At 42.5% G+C, this 22,086-nt stretch overlaps 3 protein-coding genes across 3 annotated transcripts in view; 2 read left to right on the forward strand and 1 right to left on the reverse strand.

Moving 5' to 3' along the window:
• The window catches only part of LOC131668942 (lachesin-like), a 944,221-nt gene extending 937,229 nt beyond the window's left edge, over nt 1-6,992 (reverse strand). The window contains exon 1 of the mRNA XM_058943448.1: nt 6,974-6,992. The gene's annotated coding sequence lies outside the window, so the exon portion shown is untranslated. The remainder of the gene's footprint in view (nt 1-6,973) is intronic.
• A 3,125-nt stretch (nt 6,993-10,117) lies between these two features.
• On the forward strand, nt 10,118-10,777 carry LOC131669418 (uncharacterized). The gene has a single exon (XM_058944275.1). The coding sequence runs from the start codon at nt 10,118-10,120 to the stop codon at nt 10,775-10,777; it is 660 nt and encodes a 219-aa protein (XP_058800258.1).
• Nucleotides 10,778-12,645: 1,868 nt separating this feature from the next.
• On the forward strand, nt 12,646-13,662 carry LOC131669426 (uncharacterized). Its single transcript, XM_058944289.1, has one exon. The coding sequence runs from the start codon at nt 12,646-12,648 to the stop codon at nt 13,660-13,662; it is 1,017 nt and encodes a 338-aa protein (XP_058800272.1).
• The last annotated feature ends 8,424 nt before the right edge of the window (nt 13,663-22,086 follow it).

Raw genomic sequence — 22,086 nt, forward strand, 5'->3', positions numbered from 1 at the left:
AAATATTTGTAATTATTGCGGTATAAAAGGTCCCTGGGAAATAAGATGTAACAAAAGAAGTTTTAACAAACAAAAGAAACAATATCAGGGAAACGCCGGTGGTTTCCAGATGAAAGGCGCGACCGGGGAAACGACCAGCCAAACGGAGGGCCGAGCTTAAGTAAGAATACAAAGAAATTAGAAGTAACGAAAAGAGTAATATTGTTAAACTTGAATAGTAAGTCACCAACTTTCATTTTAGAAGATAAAAATCAAAATATTAGTCTTTCTATCATGCTAGATACTGGTGCTGGACCATCTCTACTGAAATGGTCTAAGAAACCAAACGAAGCATATCTGGATAAATTGAATATTTTAGAATTGCGATGTATTACACATAACAGTGTAGTAACATTAGGAAAAATAAATATTACAATAAAAGATTTAGAATTTGAATTTCACATGGTACCCGATGATTTACCTATTAGAGAAGACGGACTAATCGGCAGTGAATGTTTGCGTAAATTTAAGGCTAAAATAGATTATAAAAACAATATTTTAAAAATCGCTAATAAAGTATTTTGTTTATCCACAAAAAATACAACTGCTGATAATCAATATATAACATCGCAAGATGATAATAGCTATTCAAAATCCATAATAGACTGGAAAACTTACGCTGGAGTAGTCAGAAATCAAGTAAAAATTCGTAACAATTTAGACATATTTGCGAGAAGAGTTCGCATTAATAAAGAAAGCAATTAAGAATCAAAGATAGATCTTCAGCCAGATAAAAACTATGTCAAGAAAATTAGACAGAGCACTTACGAAGGCAATCGTCTGAATAAAATTGGAGGAAAATTGCGAAAATTCGAAATTTGTAAATTGCTACACAAAAAATCTGAGATTTTTCTAAAAAATTTTGTAGATGATAAAATTCACCCCACGAAATTATCAATGACAGAAAATAAATTGAGTATACAGCCATACTATAAGTCGAACATTAGAGAAAGTAGTAACAACGATCGCAAAAATGTAGATTGTTACGATAATGCTGACGAATCTACCGTATTGCAAAGGGTTAATAAATGTATTAATGTATTAAATAATACGAATTCTTACACAAGTAATAAACCATATTCCATGAGCATCTTTTTATCAGTAATTAATTCTGCAACCACCCTCCTCGAAACATTGGACGAAATCAGAGCTAAAGAATATATTAAAGAAATATTAGAGGCAGTGGCACAAATAGCAAAAAAATATAAAACTATAAGCCACTTTCAAAGGTCCAATAAACAACGAATGGTTTTACAACTTTTGATCGCCGTAAATTTTTTATTGAAGAGGAAGACACGAATACCTCCTACTATCAACGAACACGTGCGGATAGCCAAAATAAGTATGAATCAGAATACGGAAGATAGGGCATCAAGAATAATCGGCATGTCACAACTAGATCATTTGAATTTAAATGAAAAAGAACATAAAGTTGATATAATAAATAAATTCAACAACAAATATCACTTACCTGGAGACAAATTAGGATATACTAATCTACTCCTACACGAAATTCCATTAACGTCGAAAGTACCTATTCGCATAAAACCTTTTAGACAACCCCCGGAGTTAAGAAAAGAAATTGATGCTCAAGTTTTAAATATGCTCGACCAAGGTATAATTGAAAGGTCTTTTAATCTTCACTCGTCTCCAATATTTCGCGTAGACAAGAAATGGAATGCTGAAGGCGTAATCAAGAAAAGATCAGTAATAGACTTCCTTGCAGTAAATACACTGATTCAGGATTACAATTTTCCAGTGCCGAATGTAGACGATTAGTTAGATGCGTTAGGAGGATCCATAATATACTCGGTCTTCGACCTTTATTCAAGATATCATCAATGCCTAGTTAAAAAGGAGGACAGGCAGGTGACAGCATTTCAATGCGACCAAGGCCTTTTCCAGTTTACAAGGTCGCCTTTCGGATTGAAAACAAGCGCGCCGGTCTTTCTATCATTAATTCACCTTTTAACAACAGGAATGAAAGGAGTAGTAACCTTCTTCGATGATATTTGCGTACATAGTAAGACTATCGAGGAACATTGTGAGAGTATTATTGAATTAATGGAACGTCTAAGAAAAGCGAATTTAGTATTAAATCCGGAAAAATGCGAGTATTTTAAATCAGAGGTAGTATACCTAGGTTATGTAATCTCGAAAGACGGTTTACTACCTCACAATGATAAAATTTTAGCCGTCCAACAATTTCCCACGCCGAGAAACCCAAGGAATATTAAACAATTTATTGGCCTGTGTAGTTACTACAGACGATGCATTGACAAATTTTCCGACATCGCACAACTGTTAAGAAAAGATCAGCAGTTCATATGGAAAGAAGAGCAGCAGAAAGCCTTCGAACTATTAAAACGCAAATTGTGTGAGCCACCTATATTGATTCACCCGAACTTCGAAAAACCATTGATTTTAATAACAGATGCTAGTGGATACTGTGTAGGATGCATTTTATCGCAAAAATAAGATGAGGATGGCTTTGATAAGCCAATAGCTTATGCATCACGAGCGTTAAATGACGCAGAAAGACGTTACAGCACTTTCGAGAAAGAAATGTTAGCAATTGTTTTTGGAATTCTTAAATTTCGACCGTACTTATATGAAAAAAAATTTACCGTCATTACTGATCATAAACCTCTGGTTGGATTAAGATCGCACAAAGATCCCAACTTACGAGTAACTAGAATGAGACTGATGGTAGCAGATTTCCAATATGAAATTAAATATAATGCCGGAGCTACAAATATAAATGCAGATGTTTTGTCACGTAACCCAATAGAATTACATACATTAGAGCCGCAATTAATTCAAGAACCAATCGACATAGTAAAAGGATTAGAAGCAAATGATGATAAAGTACAGGAACCGGAAGGGATGATCACACGATCGCACACTGAACGAAAGCCTAGCGCTAAATACGAAGAAGCTATAAGCGCACTGTAACCTAGTAAACAGAAAAAAAGACGAGACCAAAGTGCCACCGAGGTAACAACACAACAAAAAGGGGAAGACAAAAGGTCAGAAACCCCTGAAAACACCAATAGCAACACACTATGTACGCAACAAGTCGAGAATCAAACAACAGACGTATAAAGCAAGGGGACAGGTGTGCCATTAAAAACCAGTTTAGAAACTATCAAAGAAGAAGACGAATACGAATCAAACGAAACTAAGATAGACGCATCAGATGAGCTCGTAAATAATGAGAATGAAATAGAAAAGAAGTTACCTCAAAACAACATCATTTATTGTCGCGAAAAATTGTGTAACGGTCCAATTTATGAGCTATTTATTAGATCACTGAATTACCGCAACCAGTCTAACGCATCTATCTGTTTATTCAAATCAATACATTAAGCGGCGCTACCTCACTGTTTACTTGATTGTATTCATACAAGAGTCGAATTTCATAATCAAAATAAATAGTGTGACGTCACAAAGTAATAGATATAGATATAATGATTTTTGGTATTAAGAAAAATATGTTAATTAGAGATAAGTTTAATATAACAAAGCATTTCTTATATAGATTTTAGTACGTAGATTCAGAATATAATAACACAAACTGTATTTAATTATTGAATAATAATGAATTTCAATATGCAAAGTTAATTTATTTATTACGCTAAAAATATACATTATTAGAAAAATGAAAATAATCCATATGCAAAATGAATAAGTATAGAACATGAGTAAGAATTGGTTTCATTAATAACAGCTGAATAATAACTGTTATTAATAAATAAACAATTAAGATTTAGTTAAACAATAAGTTGTATATAAAACGAAAACATTAATTTTATACTTAATAATGATAACTTTATGATTTAGGAATCTTAGATAATTAATCATTATTGCATTATATTGCATTATAAGATTAGAAAAAACCGTTATAAATATGAAAATTGGTTATAATTCAAATGTTATTAACTAATTTGAATATTTCTTTTTAGAAAATACTTCCGAAATTAAGCAACTATAAAGTTGTATAAAAATTTAATAATTTTCTATTGTAAATATTGTAATATCACGTTAATTAACTTTATTAGTTAATAACTATTGACGACACTATTTGCGATAATTGTATATTGTATAAAATCAACAAATAACAAATTCTGTAAAGTTTACATGTGTTAAAAGCTTACTATTAAAGGTTATTTACTTGTAAATTAAGAAAACTCATTTCTCAAAATTCGCGAATGTCTCTCGATTATTCGATGACATCTCTCCTGCAAAAATTATCGGGAAAATCTGTGTACGAGGTGTGATCAAAAAGTAAGGTGAATTTTTATTTTTCTCAAAAAATATTTATTTATTCATCAATTTTTATTTTATCTCCTTCAAAGTAATCCCCCTCGGATATAATGCACTTGTGCCAACGTTTTCCCAATCCTCAAAGCATTTCAAAAAATCATTTTTTGTGATCTTGTTTAGTTCATCCTTCGATGCCGTCTTTATCTCCTCAATTGTGGTAAAACGCCGTCCTTTCATGGGCCTCTTCAGTTTTGGGAACAAGAAGAAGTCACAGGGGACCAGATCTGGGGAATACGGTGCCTGTGGCATCGTTACTGTGTTGGTTTTAGCCAAAAATTCGCGCACAAGCAACGACGTGTGAGCAGGGGCGTTATCATGGTGCAAAAGCCAATTTTTATTTTTCCACAAATTCGGACGTTTCTGGTGGATTGCTTCGCGCAAATTGCGCATAACTTGCAGGTAATATTCCTTATTTACTGTTCTACCCTGTGGCAAGAACTCATGATGCACCACGCCCCTGCAGTCAAAGAAAACTGTAAGCAAAACCTTTACATTTGATCGAACTTGGCGTGCTTTTTTTGGTCTTGGTGATCCAGAATGCCTCCACTGGGACGATTGAGTCTTAGTCTCGACGTCATAACCGTATACCCATGTTTCGTCACCTGTTATAACCCTGTTGAGTAAATCTGGATCATCGTTAACGTCATTCAGTAGCTCTTGGGCGATGCTCATGCGACGTTTCTTTTGGTCGAAATTGAGCAATTTCGGAACAAACTTCGCTGACACACGCCTAATGTCTAAAACACTCGTCAAAATTGATTGGCACGAACCAAATGAGATGCCAATATCATCAGCAATTTCTCTAATGGTAATTCGACGATTTCCCAACACTATTTTCTTCACTTCTTCAACATTCTCATCAGTTGTTGATGTGCTGGGGCGTCCAAACGAGGTTCGTCGTCGGTGTCTTCTCGGCCTTCTTGGAAGAGTTTATACCACTTGTAAACATTTTTTTGGCTTAAAGTAGACTCACCGTATGCCACTTTCAGCATTTCAAGTGTTTTGGAACATTTGATTCCATTTTTCACACAAAATTTAATGCAAACTCTTTGATCCATGTTTTTAGACAGCAGCAAATCGTGGAGCACGCAAAACATTTCTAACATTGATGCCTCTCACAAACAAACCAAACATACTACAAAGCTGAAATTTGGAACGTATGTTCTAGACGAGTGTACCGACATAACCAAATAAAAAAGTCGAAGATCGAACGGACGTAGCCCGCTAAATTTCAAAATTCACCTTACTTTTTGATCACACCTCGTATAAATAAGCCCACCTTTGCACAGGCTAGCATTCACTTCTAGCCTTGCAAGGTGAGCGCATGAGTCTGAATAAACTTGGCTATTACCTAAGTTCTTTCTCTCATTGTGATTAACTGAGCAAGACTGTTCCTTCCTTATAATTCAAGCTCGACTTATAGGACATCTCGCGCTATAAGAAACTTGGGCCGAATTATATCCTATCCAAGAAAGACTTTAGCTTTGCTTATGGGACAATTCGTACCATAAGAAACTAGGACATCGTCTGACTTTCCCTGAAACATTGTACTTATTTATATATATTTGATTTATTTATTATTATTAGAGTACATTTGATTTATTTATTTATTTTATCGACAAGTAGAGTAAAATTATTAGAAACAAGTTATTACTCATTAGCTAGATACGAGAGTTCGAATTATTATTATTTATAAGTGATACGAACATCACAATTGTTTATAAGAAAAGTCAATTATTTGTATTTTGTCAATGATAAAGGAGAACCTCTCGATGAAGGAGCTATCCTTTTAAAACAAGTAAATAAATTACCAAGATTAGAAAATTTAAAAGTAGGATACCCTAAACTAATTAAAGTTGGAAAAAGATATCATTTAGTAATGCCGCTCAGGTGCGAACAACGAGAAAGCACCGAGGATATAATTATTATGCTAAAAGCATTACTCATGAATTTAAGAAACATCATTGATGAAAACAAGATAGTCACCTTTAGCTTAGATAAAAGTGAAAACATAGAGAACGTGTTATTCAGTAAAATTATTAACTGTATACGAGATAAGCTTGGAAAACTAGATGTCAAGGTCATAGTATGCACCGGACAAGTAAAACACCGCCTACTTAACGAGAGAGCGGAGATTATACAAGAAGCACATTCTTCAGCAGTCGGAGGACAAGCGGAAGTTAATAAAACATTTAATCGTATTCGACACAAATCGAACTGAGAACGTCTTAAAGAAGACGTAATTAGTTTCATACAACATTGTGTTGATTGCCAAACAAAAAAATTAGTACGTGAAAAAACTAAACAGAAGTTTGTATTTTCATGACATTCAAGGCAAAAATTGAAGAATTCCGTTAGGCGCTTTTCAAAAAAAGTGAAGAAAAAAAATTGAAAAATGTATTATATTTCGATAACATTTCATAAATAAATATCCTTATAGATATTTAAAATCTAAATAAAATTAGATATTCAGTTAAATTACTGAGGATAGATGTTTCATGAATCATGTATGATGGTATAATATAAATTATTATAATTATGATTAATATTACTATTATTATCTAAAGAAATTATGAGTATAATATTAAAAATGATTTCAATAAATTACGATATTTGACGGTTTTTCCATGCTGAGTTTATCTCTGAGGTCCGTACTCGCTCTCTGCGAAAATTCTGTGGGTACGTTCGACTATAGACTATAGTCCGACCATTTATCCGCCATCCGTTTGACACGTACGATGACCGTTGAGTGACCGCAGCACTCGCAGCAGCAAAAGCTACCTCCGCAACAGATTATTCTCGTATTAACACCTATAAGTACTTGGTGGCAACGATTGCATTTCAAATAGAAAACGAAATCAGTAACAGTATATACATACCGACCTTAATGGATAAAAATTTTTGTTTTGTATTATTATAATCAGTATTATTAGTAACGTTACAATTGTTACAGAGCATTATATTAATTTAGAAAACGGAGTCATTTTGCAGTATATAAGTAAGTATTTGAATCTATTGAAATTTTTGTAAATTAAAAGTATCTTAAAAACTAAAAATTCATCGTATGATTCAAGGTTAATTTTTTTCAAATACCTCCATTACTTTTAAATGTCATGTACATAAATTGCAGGAAAATACATTTTCTATTCATTTTACACTAATTTGTTTTGAAAGAAAAAAAGGAATATTCCAAGATTTTTTCAACATTTTCATAATATTTTTACAATCTTTGGGTATCAAGAAGGGCAAACGTCATTTTTTATGAAGTTTATTGAAGGAAATATAATATAGTATTACATTTATGGTTATCATTTATAACTATATAACGATATGATAATTTACTTTATTCGATGGAAGTATGTAGTTTACCATAATATTGATATATTTATCACTATTCATTGTACCTTCTACAAAATGCAGGTCACCTGTTTCTTTTCCCCACAAACAACCCCAAATTATTACAGATCCACCACCTTTCTATACTTTTGCGGACTGACAATTACTCTTGAATTTTTCACCAAACGTCTCACTCGTTTGGATCATAAAAATGTAAAAAAAATCTTGGAATATCCCAAATATTTTTGTTTTTAAAATAAATTAGTTTAAAACTGATAGAAAACGTATTTTTCTGTAATTTATGTATTTAAAAATAATAGAGGTATTTGAAAAAATTGACCTTAAATGCAGTAAATGAAAGATTTTCGAATGATAAAAATTAGACGGTATTTGTGTGCGGTTTGAACAATTTTATAGCTATTTGAAATTTTTGTCAATTTAACTTGAAAGTTGAAAAAATATAAGGAAGAAAGAATTATGCCATGATATATTGATACAACATTTGTAGAATGTTTCTAGTATAACGAAATCGACGATATTACGTGATTACAAAAAATATTACTTTTTAAATTCAAATCTGCAAAAAAATTCTGTAGAGAATCAAACCTACTTCGGATTAAGGTTTTTTTGTTGATAAAGACATTAATTTTGAATAAAAAAAATATTGGGAACGACTACTAAAAAATTCGAAACTCCAAGGCTCTGTAAAGCTTAAAAATCATAAATAAAATGAAGCGGAATTGGGGGTGCCTCATAATTTTGAATAGCTTGTCTGACTACATTAAAATTTTTTTCTTCTTATGTGGTAAATCCACTCGTCCATTTTTAAACAATAACATCTATGTCAATTCTATGATTTTTTTTGTAGACATAGATCTTATATAAATGCTTAAAATATTTACCAAGGATGTTCTGTCGTAACGGAAGGGCGCAGGCGCGCACGAGAATGTATGGGTGTGTATTGAGCACATGAAGTATGTGTGAGCGGCGCGTGAGGGCGCTCGTCGTGGTGGGTGCTTTCGCGCTCTTGTAGTAGGAGATGGAGTATTCCTCCAGAAGCGATAGAAGTTAGTCCTATCCGCGTCGCGACTTTAACTCGTTTTCGGAATCCACTAAAATCTTCGCCAACAAATCAAAGACGCAAATCCAAACGCATTGCGCAGAAGATCAACGGGTAAAATAGAGTAGATAGTGTAACGCCTACGGGCATCTAACCACGAGTCATCGACTCAACTAACAGTTAAAACCTGTTGGTGATCCTATCGGATCTTACTATCAGATCAACTTACCTATTTACCTATACCTGCCTATTTACTCAACAAGGTGTGAAGTGTGTGTGTGTGTGTGGGCGCTCACAAGCAATCGAGGCTATCGGGCCTCTCGGCGAATCGGTATTCTGCGAAACTCTGTATACCTATTGTTCGGTGTGCGCGACTTAGTGCGACGTCATTCGTGTTCGATGTCTACTTTGTTCTTGTAATCCTGCGTTCGTTGTTTCTAACTTTAAGTGTTTATTTCATAACTAGTGCTCTTTGTAAATTCTAATCGTTATTCGTATAAAATAAATTTGGGTTTTTTATGCCTTCATGGGCTTTCTTCCTACAAATAGTTTTTTTTTTTATCTTTGTTTAATTTTCCCGCATTCTGGTAGATTACACGTTAAATCAATAAATTATAAATAATTCAAAAAGTAAAATTTTGCTACTCTGCCATCGAAGGAAATTTAGAATTCGTTGGAAACAATTCAAGGTGCCTCCTGTGAGGTTTTTGTAACCTTATCTTTGTTCGCGAATGACATCACGCGCATACAAGTTCACACGCGCATCGAGCCAACCGTCCTTTTGTTTTCGTTCGCGGAATTTCGTCAAAAAACTTAACAGACTACTACCAGAAAATTGCATCATCTAGCGTCATCATCGCTTCTCTCTCTCTTTGTCAACCGCCATTCGTCACTCCAACTACAGGAAGCCTCGCCACCCAATGGGTCGTCGCATCGTGGGACAGGATTTGATTCAGATAAGAATTTATTCAATAATATACTTTTTGTTATTTTTGTTTCGTGCGTTCATGTAGATTTTCGTAAAACTCTTTGTGAGCCATCTCATTGCTGTGTGAGTAGCAGCTGTCGCGCATCAAACTCTTCGCGATAAAATTAAATTGCATTTTTTCACTTCGAGTAAAACTTTCGATCATGGCTTCAATCGCAGCTTAAAGGGGAAGAATAGAATTGGAACCATAAGTTCCCTTGTACCAGTGTGAGGCACGGGTAGAGAATGCGGAAAAAATCATCATACTCTTCTCCACAACAAGAAGGTTTCCAAACCCAACGGTGATTATAAAACTGCTGATTCTAATTTGTCTTCTAGTTGACTGATCCATAAGTACTTCAGTAGCGTTTCCATTAGATTCTCAATTGATGACCACAGCTGTAGTCAAGGTCAAGGACAAACGAGGCGATTTCGTCGTGGCTCGGGCTTTATTAGATTCTTATTCCACAGTAAATTTGGTTACTAAAAATTTTGCAAAACTTTTAAATCTACCAGCATTATCTTGTTCAGTCAACATTGGGGCAGTTGACGGTTTGTGCACTGTCTCAAATAAATACATTCAAACTCACGTTCATTCCAATTACAACAATTTCAAACATCAAGTTCAGCTTCTGATTGTTCCTAAAATAGCCGACACCGTGCCTAACGACACTTTTCCTCGCCACCTCTTTGACATCCCTAAGGGTATAAAACTTGCAGATCCTCAGTTTCATTTGCCAAACTCGGTCGATCTTCTGTTGTCTTCTGGCACCACTCTGTCCGTCTTAGCAGTAGGTCAAATAAAACTCCAACGTGACAAATCCGAAATTATTTTGCAAAAGACTATTTTAGGATGGGTAGTCGCAGGAGGGGCAATTGATCAGATCTCCTCAAGCACGGCCTCTTGTAATATTGTTAAATTAGATAAACTTATAGAGCGTTTCTGGCTGATTGAGGATTTCGATCATGAACCCGTAAAGTCTCGTGATGAAGTTGCTTGTGAGGAATATTACGTTGCTCATACCAAACGCGATCCTTCTGGTCGTTAAATCGTTCGTCTTCCCTTTAGAGACTCCAAATTCAATTTGGGCGATTCTAAATCTCAAGCCCTTAGATGTTTCTATTCTCTCGAACGCAAATTTGAAAGGGATCCCTTTTTGGCTGCTGAGTATTCCAAGGTAATGATGGAATACATTTCTCTAGGCCACATGACTTTTTGTGACGACACCGACGATAGTTATTTTCTTCCGCATCAGGCCGTAATTAAAGATTCTAGTGAAACGACAAAGGTTAGAGTTGTTTTTGACGCTTCTTCTAAGACTTCCACAGGAATCTCTCTTAACGACACTCTCATGGTAGGACCGACTATTCAGAACACCATCTTTGCACAGGTTTTCCGGTTTCGTACTCATCAATATGTTATCACCGCTAATATCGAAAAAATGTATCGTCAAATATTGATTCATCCCGATGATAGGAAATTTCAAAAAATCCTCTGGCGTTTTAAAGGTGCACTTAGGACTTTCCAACTTAATATTGTTACCTTTGGTACAGCGGCTGCTCCATTTTTAGCAATTCCTACTATCCAACAGCTCGCTCGTGACGAAGCTCGGGACTTTCCAAGAGCCAGTAAGTTACTTCTTCGCGACTTCTATGTCGACGATTTCATCTCTGGTGCTGATACTCTTGGAGAGCTCTTAGCTATTCGCGATGAGATGATCGCCTTATTACTTCGTGGAGGATTTTTTATTCGAAAATGGTCTTCCAATCATCCCTCTGCTTTAGATAATATAACAAGAAGGTTTTTGATTTATACTGCGTCATCAACACAAATCCAATTCAGAAAACGTTAGGGGTTAAGTGGGACTCTCAAGGAGACGTTCTACAATATTCTGTTAGTCAACTTGACCCTCAGCTCGTTTCTACTAAGCGTCAACTTTTGTCAGAGGTTTCAAAGATTTTCGATCCGCTAGGTTTACTAGGGCCCGTCATCCTATTTGCTAAGGTTTTGATTCAAGATTGTTGGAAGGCAGGGATTGGCTGGGACGAATCTCTCCCTCAGGACATTCATACAAGATGGAAACTATTGGCTAACCAATTATCTTTACTAAGACAAATTTCGTTCCCTTGTCAGTTTCTAATTCCAAATCCAATTCGCATTGAAATTCATGGTTTTTACGATGCTTGCACGCATGGTTATGGTGCTTGCATTTTTATCAAATCTGTTGATTCTTTCGGTCAGGTAGTGATCAGATTAATTTGCAGTAAATCTAGAGTTGCTCCATTGAAAGGCCTAACCATTCCCAGATTAGAGTTGTGTGCAGCATCTGTCCTCAAAAAGCTCTACGTTGAATCCAAATCTCAATTCGATTTCTCCATCGACCAGACGATTTTCTGGTCTGATTCCACTATCGTATTGGCTTGGTTGAAGAAGGCTCCTTATTTACTTAGAGTTTTCGAATCTAATAGGGTTGCTGATATTCAATCGTTGGATGATCAAGTTTCATGGAAACACGTCCGCTCAGAGGACAATCCTGCCGATACTCTTTCTAGAGGTCAGTTACCATCCGAGTTTCTGAACAATTCGTTCTGGTCTTCCGGCCCTCCTTGGCTCTCTCTTCCTTCGCAAGACTGGCCTCAATCGGTCGAACCTGCGCCTAAGAAACTTCCTGGACTCAAGGAAGCAGTGTGCTTGACGACAACTGTGGCCACATCTTTCAGTGATATTTATTCACGATTTTCCTCGTATGATAGACTGGTTAGAGTAGTTTCTTATGTTTTCCGATGGAAACATAAATCTCGTATACAGGATAGGGTTACTCGGCCAGTGTATGAGATCCTAGATCCGTTAGCTAGAATAAAGAAATTACTTGAGTTTATTCGTCTGTTACTTCCCTCAGAAGTTATAGCTGCGGAGATGCAGATCGCTAGATTAATGCAAAGGGAAGGATTTCCGGTTGAACTTCGTCATTTATCCAAACAGCCTGTACCTTTTCGAAAAGGGACTAGTTTTGACAGGTTAGCTCCGTTCATTGGTGATGACCGCCTCATCCGGGTGGGCGGACGTTTAAGCAAGTCAAAACTTCCTTATGATCAGAAGCATCCGATTCTCTTGCCTAATAATCATTATGTCACCGACTTCCTCATTCGTCAAACTCACATATCCAATCGCCATGTAGGAATTCAAACCACTCTCTATGCCATCCGAAATAAATTTTTTATTCTCAACGGAAAGGAACGAGTTAGGAAGGTTATTCGACGTTGCGTTGAATGTATCCGGCGGAAGCCACCTCCAACACATGCTCAAATGGGAGTCCTACCCGAAGCTAGAGTAGACGAGTCCCCAGCGTTCGATCACACCGGTGTGAATTTCTTTGGACCCATTCTCATGAAAGAGAAAGCTCATCGCAACAGATCATTTCTCAAGGTTTACGGTTGCGTCTTAGTCTGTTTCGCGTACAAAGCCGTTCATATTGAACTCGTCCCAGATTTATCATCACACGGTTTCTTAACTGCTTTCCATCGTTTTGTGTCTCGTCGGGGTATCCCTAGCAACATGTATTCTGATAACGGTACTAATTTTGTAGGAGCTAATCGCGAACTTCAAGAACTTTATGACTTTTTTGAAAAACCGGAATTCCGTAGAGAAGTAGGAGAACATGCGACAGCAAAACGAGTGCAATGGCACTTCAATCCACCCTTATCGCCACATTTTGGAGGTCTTTGGGAAGCAGCTGTGAAGAGCTTTAAACATCATCTCAAACCTATTGTAGACAATCAGTTTACGTTCGATCAATTAGAGACTCTTTTAATTGAAATTGAAGCGATATTGAATTCGCGACCGTTAGGTGCTCTTTCAGCTAATCCTAATGATCTTCTGGCTGTGTCTCCAGCTCATCTTTTAATCGGTCGTCCATTCAATGTCTTACCGTAAAAATCTCTTTTGTTAATTCCAGATAACCGCCTTTCAACTTATCAATTCCTGACCAAGGCCCGCCAAAACTTTTGGAACAAGTGGCATAAGGAATATTTCCACGGGCTTCAAGTCCGGCAAAAATGGCATGCGTCTAATGCGGAGCTCAAACCTGGGATGATCGTCCTTCTCATGGACGATCTTACACATTGCGCAAGATGGCCGCTGGGAGTAGTTCGAGAGGTGTTTCCTGGGAGCGACGGCATCGCTCGGGTCGCATCAGTGAAGACCGCATCCGGAACGTATAGGCGCAACATCACTCGGCTTTGCATGTTACCGATCGCGGAAACCGATAGTTCCGCGGTGGAGCCTCAGCAACCTTCAAGTTGAGCTATATCGTGAAACACCCCAGATGGGTGCGAATTTGTCTGCCCTAACAGAGTTGGACCTCTTCGTATTCTGGAAGTGCGAGATAAGCCTGGTCCGAGAATGGCAGACCTCAGAGAGGGCTGTAGCCAGAAGCCTAGGGGGAAACCTTAGTGACGCGATGTCCAATCCGGAATGGTGGACCTTGGGGGAAGTTGAGGTTCTCCTTATCGATCAGGGAGCGGCGAACTTTGTAGGATGAGACATCCAATTTTACCGTTTGTTTGGTTCTATGTAAACCGGTAGCTATTTCGGTGGATGCGTTAACATGTTGTACGTTTCTTCGTTTTTAATTCAACTTCGCTCAGTATGGTTTGATATAATCAACGATGCAATCCCTCCGAAGGACATTGTGTCTCGTTACTCGTCTAGTCCGTTGATTACTTGTAGCCAAAGATTCTTGTTAGTTCGTAAGTTCACTTGTATGTACTCTTCTAATTTAGCACAATCTCCATTGTTAGGAGATTTATTATCTATTACGTTGTCTTGTTAGTTATATTTTGTAATCTGGTTCATAGGTCAAATGTAACCTATTTCGCAGCCTAGGCCGGGAGAAAGTTCCGTCGTAAGAAGGGCGCAGGCGCGCACGAGAATGTATGGGAGTGTATTGAGTGCATGAAGTATGTGTGAGCGGCGCGTGAGGGCGCTCGTCGTGGTGGGTGCTTTTGCGCTCTTGTAGTAGGAGATGGAGTATTCCTCCTTTCGGAATCCACTAAACTCTTCGCCAACAAATCAAAAACGCAAATCCAAACGAGCCGAAAGCGGCTCGTTTTTGTTTGTGTCGCGGGTCACGAACTCGCGCGCACGTGGTTTCGCCCTCGATGGCGAAACCTCACACGCACACTTTCGAGGTCACAGGACACAGCGCTTTTCTGCGGGCTCAGGTCTGCACTCCTGGTAGCTGCACGGCACTTCGGTAACAGCGGTCACTCAAAATCAGCTCTGGTACGGACGCTCTGCTTGCGGAATTCAATTCTCACGACTCGTGTGGCGGTAGCTAGTGTCGTATTCATGGGCGAGGGTGATGATGGATAAACCCTCACTGGTTCATTTGCAATCGCGCGCGTTCCGTCTGCTCGCGTGCCGAATTCCTTCGTTACATTTCTCGTCTCCCCGGTAGGTGCTGCCCCCGCAGGCAGCAATTAGTTTATATTATTAGCGCTAATTTGACGTTTACCGTCACAGCCCCCTTCTAGTCTGGACCTATGGGGTCCTCGACGATAACCATATTAGCGCTGTCCCTTCCGAGGTGGAGAGGAGAACGCACAATAAAGGGTCACAGTCCATGACGTGTTTAGAATAATATTTATTTGGTGAATGTGTGGCCCTGCCCACGGGGGCAGGGAATGATCACCTGGCTGGTCTTGTCGTTTCCTCCTGGCCTTCGTCATCCAATGGAGGACGCCCGCGTACCTCCCCTCCCAGTCTCTCCTGGACCAGGTCGGCGTGTTGCCGCACGCGAGGGCATGCCCTTCCCACTGAGCGCGGTAGAGGGTGCCCCGTGGGAGGCCTCGTTCTCTGGGAGTCAGTGGCAACCCGTCTCGCCGGTTCGGGGCGGACAACAACGGCCTTTCGGTCGTATGGTCCTCACCCGTGGGCCCCACCACAAGGTTAATGTGGATGGGTCCCGTTGTTTGACCCCCACAGCTGCCGTCCACATTGACCACCAGGTTCACCCCGTACGTCCGCGGGCCCTGGTGCGTCCTGACCGCCGACCCGGTCTCCGGAGCCGCTGGTCTGGCTCCGATGATTGGAGACTGGGAGAGGTCTACGGGTGTGTCACTCGCCGGGCCCTCGAGGACCTGGCGGTGGCGGCGCTGGACCTCCTTGAGCGCCAACGCGAACTGGCGTCGGCGGGACACCACCTTACCCCAATGATCCATATCGTCGGGGCCATGTATGCGTCATATTCGGCATACACGGCCCGTTGGAGGGCGTTGAGAGTCGCCCAGCCTTGCTCGACCTCCCTCAACCTCTCCACTATCTCCTCCCAGGTTCGGCTGCCAGACGAGGGTGTCTGGCTGGTGTACCTAGAGCGCCAGATCGCGTCGGCGAAGCCCCCCTTCGTTTGGGTGCCAACGGAGGTTGGTGGGGCCTTCAGCGGGATGGCTTCCGCTGGGGGTCCAGGCAGTGGCGCAGTCTCGGTGAGCGCGATCCCGGGCGCCGTCGACGTGTTCGAGGTGACCTCTTCACAGGGGAGCTCTTCTATTAGCACGGACGTCGAGCTCTCGTGAGCCCGCGCCCGTGCTTGCTCCTCTTCTTGCCTATTCTCCCCCAGGTGGTGTAGGGCGGCGTGTACGACGCCTTCGACGGCGGGGCCCAAATCTAGCCCGATGAGGGCGGCCGCCACCTGCTCGAATTGCTCGAACGTGATCTGCATCCTGTAATAATCCTACACATCAGTATCTCGAATATTTTCCTCGGATATCGAAGGTGGGCGCCTGTTCGGCTGCCCAGGGCCTTCGTCACCGGGGGCGAAGGTGGGGTCCTTGGCATCGGTCTCCCAGGTCCTTCGTTCGCTGGGCCTCATGCATCCACGGTTGTCGTTCTCGGTGGTCTACCCCTCTTCCTTTTTCCGACGATGGGAGGAGGGGCTCGAGTAGTCTGTCGATGCTGTGTAGTGTGTATGGTTAGTGCGTACTTGCGAGGTCTCTCTCGTGGGCGCTTAATCGCGTTAGTAGAAGAGGTGTTTAGTGGGACTTGGTTGGGGAGATTAAGACGGGTGTGACGAGGTGAGCTCGGAGTTGTCGCGTCGTTATTCCGGAGTGTTGTCCGCAGTGTCGGCGCGCCCGTTCCCGCGAATCGTCGTATCGCTCGCATTAGGCGGGACGCTCATCGCCTCGGTTCCCTCGGTGGTAGAGATCTCGTCGTCATCTCGTCGTCGGGTCCCATCTTCCGGTAAATCGTCATCTTGCCCATAGTAGGGTTTGAGGTATTTGGCGTGTATTAATTCCGTGACCTCTTCCTGTTGATTGGCAAGGCGATATGAGTTGGCATCTAGTACCTTAGTGACGATAAAGGGACCTATGAACTTGGGTGCTAACTTCGCGGAAATGCCCTGCGCCGCGCAGGACAGCACGCGATTCTTCTGCCACACCCAGTCCCCTTCTTTAAACCTGTGGGCCCTGCGCTTGGCGTTGTAGTACCTTACCTGTCTCAGGGACTCCTCCGAGGCGCTCTCGTGAGTTAGCTGAAAAGCGGAATGGTTATTCTGCATATGCTCGTTCCATTGACCGATTCGAAGCAAACTCTCCTCTCGCGCGACAAGCTCGTCCATTCGCCTTAGAAGAGTATTTGGGGCTTCCGGTTGCCTGCCGTAGTTGAGCATGGCAGGGCTGATCCCTGTGGAACTATGGACGGCTGTGTTCAACGCGAACATGAATTCGGGCCAGCGCTCGGTCCCATTCCCTGTGATTCCCTCGCAGGTACGAGGTTATCATCGTTTTCAAGGTACGTTTAACCTTTTCCGTAGGGTTAGCCTGCGGGGTGAAGGTTGGAGTAAAGGTCCGTTTTATCCTTTGATCTCTCAGGTACCCGTCTACCAGCTGGTTGCGGAACTCGGTGCCATTATCGGACAAGAAGATCTTTGGCGTACCAAAGCGCAGGATCACCCGCTCCCGGAGTTCCTTCACGATCGTCTTGCCATTGGCACTACGTATGGGTATACACTCGACCCATCGTGTGAATACATCAATGAATACTAGAACGTATTCATGCCCTCGAGGGCTCTTCGGAAAGGGTCCGGCGATGTCGCCCGCGACCACTTACGAAGGCGTGGTCAATGTTCGATCCTGCATGAGCCCGCGTGACAGTCCTTGCACTGTTGGCAGACCTGGCACCTTTGCACGTATCCCTTAACGTCCGCGTACATTCCCGGCCAATAATAGGACTGGGCGAGGAGGGCGAAGGTCTTCTCGCGTGCCAAAGGTCCTGCAGTCTCAAGGTCGTGGCTCTCGAACAATACCGCCTTGCGTTCCTTCGGAGGCACGACGAGTTTCCATGCGTCCCCGTATCCATCTTCTTCTTGGTGGTCGTAGTTTGGCTTTAGGTTTTTAGGTGTCGCAGGTGATCCTCGAATTTGGACGATACTACTATGATATCGATCAAATAGGCGAAGGCGAATTCGCCTAGCTCGGGGCCGATCACGATATCGATCAACCGTTGGAAGGTGGCGCCGGCGTACGAGAGGCAGAACGGCATTCGTACGAACTGGAAATGCCCCAATCCAGGTACGGTAAAGGCCGTGATTGGTCGAGATTCGGTCTTGAGTGGAATTTGGTGATACGCGCTACTGAGGTCGAGCGTTGAGATATAGCATGCGTTTCGCAAACGCCTCAGTATATCTTGCATTAACGGCAGGGGATATGCATTTGGCTCGGTAACCTTGTTGACCTTTCTGAAGTCAATACAAAATCGATACGAGCCGTCCTTCTTGCGTATCATAACCACTGGGCTCGACCAGCCGCTGTCTACTGGTTCGATCATCCCTTGGGCTAACATCTTCCTTACCAGTCTATGCATTTCTTGCTCGACCTTGTGCGATACCGAATAGTAACGCTGTTTGATTGGCCTCGCATCACCGACCTGAATCTCGTGCTCAATGCCTGCCGCACATCCCAAGCCCACAGGGTCTTGCGATAAGGCCTCGTCGATGGTCCTCTGCAATATCGCCTGTTGAGAACCTGTCACCTCGGCTAGTCCGATCGTAGCTAATCTCGGACCAGCCTCCAAGCTAGCTACCTCTAGCTTCATCTTGGCTTGTGATTCTTTGAACAGCAACGTATTGTCGTCGGGGTCAAGTACCGCTCTGAATAACCTGATGAAGTTCTCTCCTAAAATACATTCCTCGACGAGGGTTGAGAGGATAGATACCCTCGTCGGCATCGTCATCTCCCCTACGGTGAACGGTAACCAGGCGTGGCCAACGATCGTTAACTTACGACCATCGGGTAGTCCTGCCGAACCCGCGTGGGTAGTGTCCAATCTGACGCCTAGCACAGACGCTATCTGCAGAGCATTGCTACCCATCGCCGTGGTGGAAGCTCCCGGATCATAGAGAGCCCATAATCGGAAATCTCCTATTCTCAACGGTAGCCACCAGCGCGTTTCTTGTTCAGGGGAATATCGGGAAAGTAGTTTCGGCGACTCCACGGTTCTGCTCCTGGCAGACCATAGCGCTAGCCACTGTGCTCTCATGTGATAGAGTGACGTCACTTGTCGTCCGAGCCACCTTGGTTCGGACGATCGGAGTTTCCATGGGATTACGTTTCGACGGTTTATCTGCCGCTACTCGTGCCCCCGAGGGCGTGTGCGATCCATTCGCCACCACCTCGGTCGGTCCAGGTTCTTGGGCTTTACTATCGTCATTACCCTTTCTCTCCGCTCGCTCTATCGCCATGATCGTCATCGGTGTCGCCAGGGGAGTTCTCACTCTCGTCGCTCAACACGCTCGCCACTAACGGTGCGAACTGCGTTGACGAAGGCTGCGAGATCTCATTAACGGGGTTTGGGTTGGGGAACGAAGGAGTGGCGTCAACCCCACCTAGCCACTCCTTTCCCCGATTCCCTTATTACATTGGGGACAGTACTTCCTGCTGTACCCCAGTAGACCACACTCGACGCATTTGATTGGCCTGGAGAAATCCCTTTCTCGTCTGCGAGGGGTCTCCGGCTTCTTAGCTCGGTCCTCGGTGGTCAAGTTTCTGTCGGCGTGATTCTTCTTTTTCCCTCCGATATCTCCCTGAGCGACAGCAACATTTGGTTCAATATGTCGGTGGGTAGGACTTTCTTCTCGCCATCGACCGACTCCAGGCTCGGATTAGGTGTCGCCCCCGCGGGCGTCGGAGTATAGACAACCTGATGCGTCACCTTCTCGAGCACTTTCTCCATGCGGTCCAACCTGTCGCTGACCTCCGGTTTGTCGCCGGACATGGCTGCCACCTTGCTCTTACGGCCCTTGCTCGCGTCGGCGCGGGGGTGGTACGCTAACTCCGGGTACAGAGTTGACTGAGGGTCTGGTACCGCCCGTTCTATCCTTCGCTGATGTAAGCTATTCTGGGCCGCCGTGGCCAGGGCGTTGAGGGTCCGTATGGAGTCTACTTCTGACCTCCGTATTTGGCCCTGAATGTCCGGGAGAAGGTCGGCATGCAACAGGTCCAGTTGATTATCGTGCGTCATCTTGGGGTTCAGCCGATTCATCAGGCCCATCATATTAGCGACGTAGACGTTTGCTGGTTCGTCTGGGCCCTGATATCGGCTCTGAACCTCCTCCATTAAACGGTGCTGTTGCTGCACGCTGGTTCCACACCATGCTCTTGCGTCTGCCTCGAAATCCGCGTAGGAAAACCATTCATTCCTCATTGCCTCGTACCAGACGAGGGCAGGACCGACGAGTAGCTCGGATACGGCTAGGAGCATCTCGTCTTTCGTAAGTCCTGCGTTGCTCCTTGAGTTGTCCAGCTTTGACAAGAAGGTGTCGATGCTCGCATTGCCCTCTCCGGAGATCTTGAGTTTCCATCCTCGGACAATGCGACCGACGTCCCTTGTTGTCGACCACGGATTTGACGTCTGTTAGGATGACCACGTGCTCGGCGGGTGGTTGTTCACTTCAGCATTATCTCCGCTGAGTTGATGCTGTCCACCCCGAAAGTCCTGCCGGTGGCCCCCGTGGGCCTCTGTCCGGGTCCAGCTGGAGTGCTCTGGGGTAACCTGGTGTCATAATGGCATGTGAAGGTGTCCTGGAATGCTACGCTCCTACACCTGTTCTCCTGTCGCCGCGCTTCGTTGGAACTGTTCGTATCGTCTTGCCTTATATTTCTGTTTTCGGCGTTTTCTAATGCGCTGATCCTGGCGGATTGATTGTCCAGTTGGTCCTTCACATTACTGCTATTGCTGAGGATTTGGTCTAATACTTTTGTTAGACTCGACATATTCAAACTCAGTGAGTCTAGCAGCTCCAGTTTCTTCTCATTTTCTCTGGACCGGAAAATGAGGTCTTGGATCATCACCGTGAATGCCGGCGGGAGCTGGAACTGGCTGACATCATCAGCCGTTATAGTAATATAATTATTACTGTTCGTGTTCTCGCCGCTGTCCATGACTTTCGCGATGTTTATCGCGGTTTTCTGTACTCGCGATATTACTTGCGCACTCTGCATCAGCTGGGCTAGCGGGTGTTCTCCCTCTTGCTCGGATGCTGTGTGTTCCGCGCATAGGGATACAATCAGTTCCAAGCGTAGGGCAGCTCTTTTTGCTGGATTGCTGTGCTGGTTGTCGACTTCCGCGAAATCTGCTGCGGAGTAGTCGCCAAGCAACCAGTTATGCAGTCGTGCAACTCTCGAGAGCTTGCTCCCGCTTGTTTTGAGCTCCAGGTGTTCGAGGTACTCATTGATTTCCTCCTCCTGGAGCGTCAACACCCAGTTTTCTATTTCTGCTTGAGTGCGGTCCATTTTCCTCTGTTAGTTGACTTGCGGCTAATTTTACGCAAAATTTACAAGCTTGCTACGCGTGGTGCGAGTTCGAGTGCTGTTTTTAAAAAAATTGTACGCGAGTAAAAAAATTTTATTAGCGGATACTAGTCTTGTCAAGGGCGTTTAATGTTATGTCTGCCGAAAGACTCTTCGATCGTTATTACGCAATATAATGATCCTGCCTATCAGACGCGCTAACTGTTTGTTAGCACGGCTGTTTTGGTTAGTATTTAAAATATTTTAACGAGCGTTACGCGTAGTCACCAATAACCGCAGCTAATAATATTAAAAAACGTTTACTTTAACACGATATCAAATAAAATTATCAAATTGAATTAATTTCGTTTGAAAGTTGCCGGTGTTAGTTTTCCCCGGGCCAGTGGGTACAATATTATTAATTTGCGGCAACTTTCAAAGTTTATTGGTGTTTACGCTTCTAAGAGTCTTTCGGTCGCACTCGCACGCGCTTACAGTTATTATTTACAATTTTACGCCGCGGCGGGCCTTCGCAAGCTAACTAACAGGCTATGTTTACTGTTGTGGCCTTCGA

This window comes from Phymastichus coffea, unplaced genomic scaffold, assembly GCF_024137745.1.
Source record: "Phymastichus coffea isolate CEN01 unplaced genomic scaffold, Cenicafe_Pcof_1.1 PCOF00007, whole genome shotgun sequence".
Lineage (NCBI taxonomy): Eukaryota > Metazoa > Arthropoda > Insecta > Hymenoptera > Eulophidae > Phymastichus > Phymastichus coffea.

Coding starts and splice junctions, on each gene's coding strand:
- LOC131669418 (XM_058944275.1), top strand. CDS start 10,118: ATGACCACAGCTGTAGTCAAGGTCAAGGACAAACGAGGCGATTTCGTC.
- LOC131669426 (XM_058944289.1), top strand. CDS start 12,646: ATGCAGATCGCTAGATTAATGCAAAGGGAAGGATTTCCGGTTGAACTT.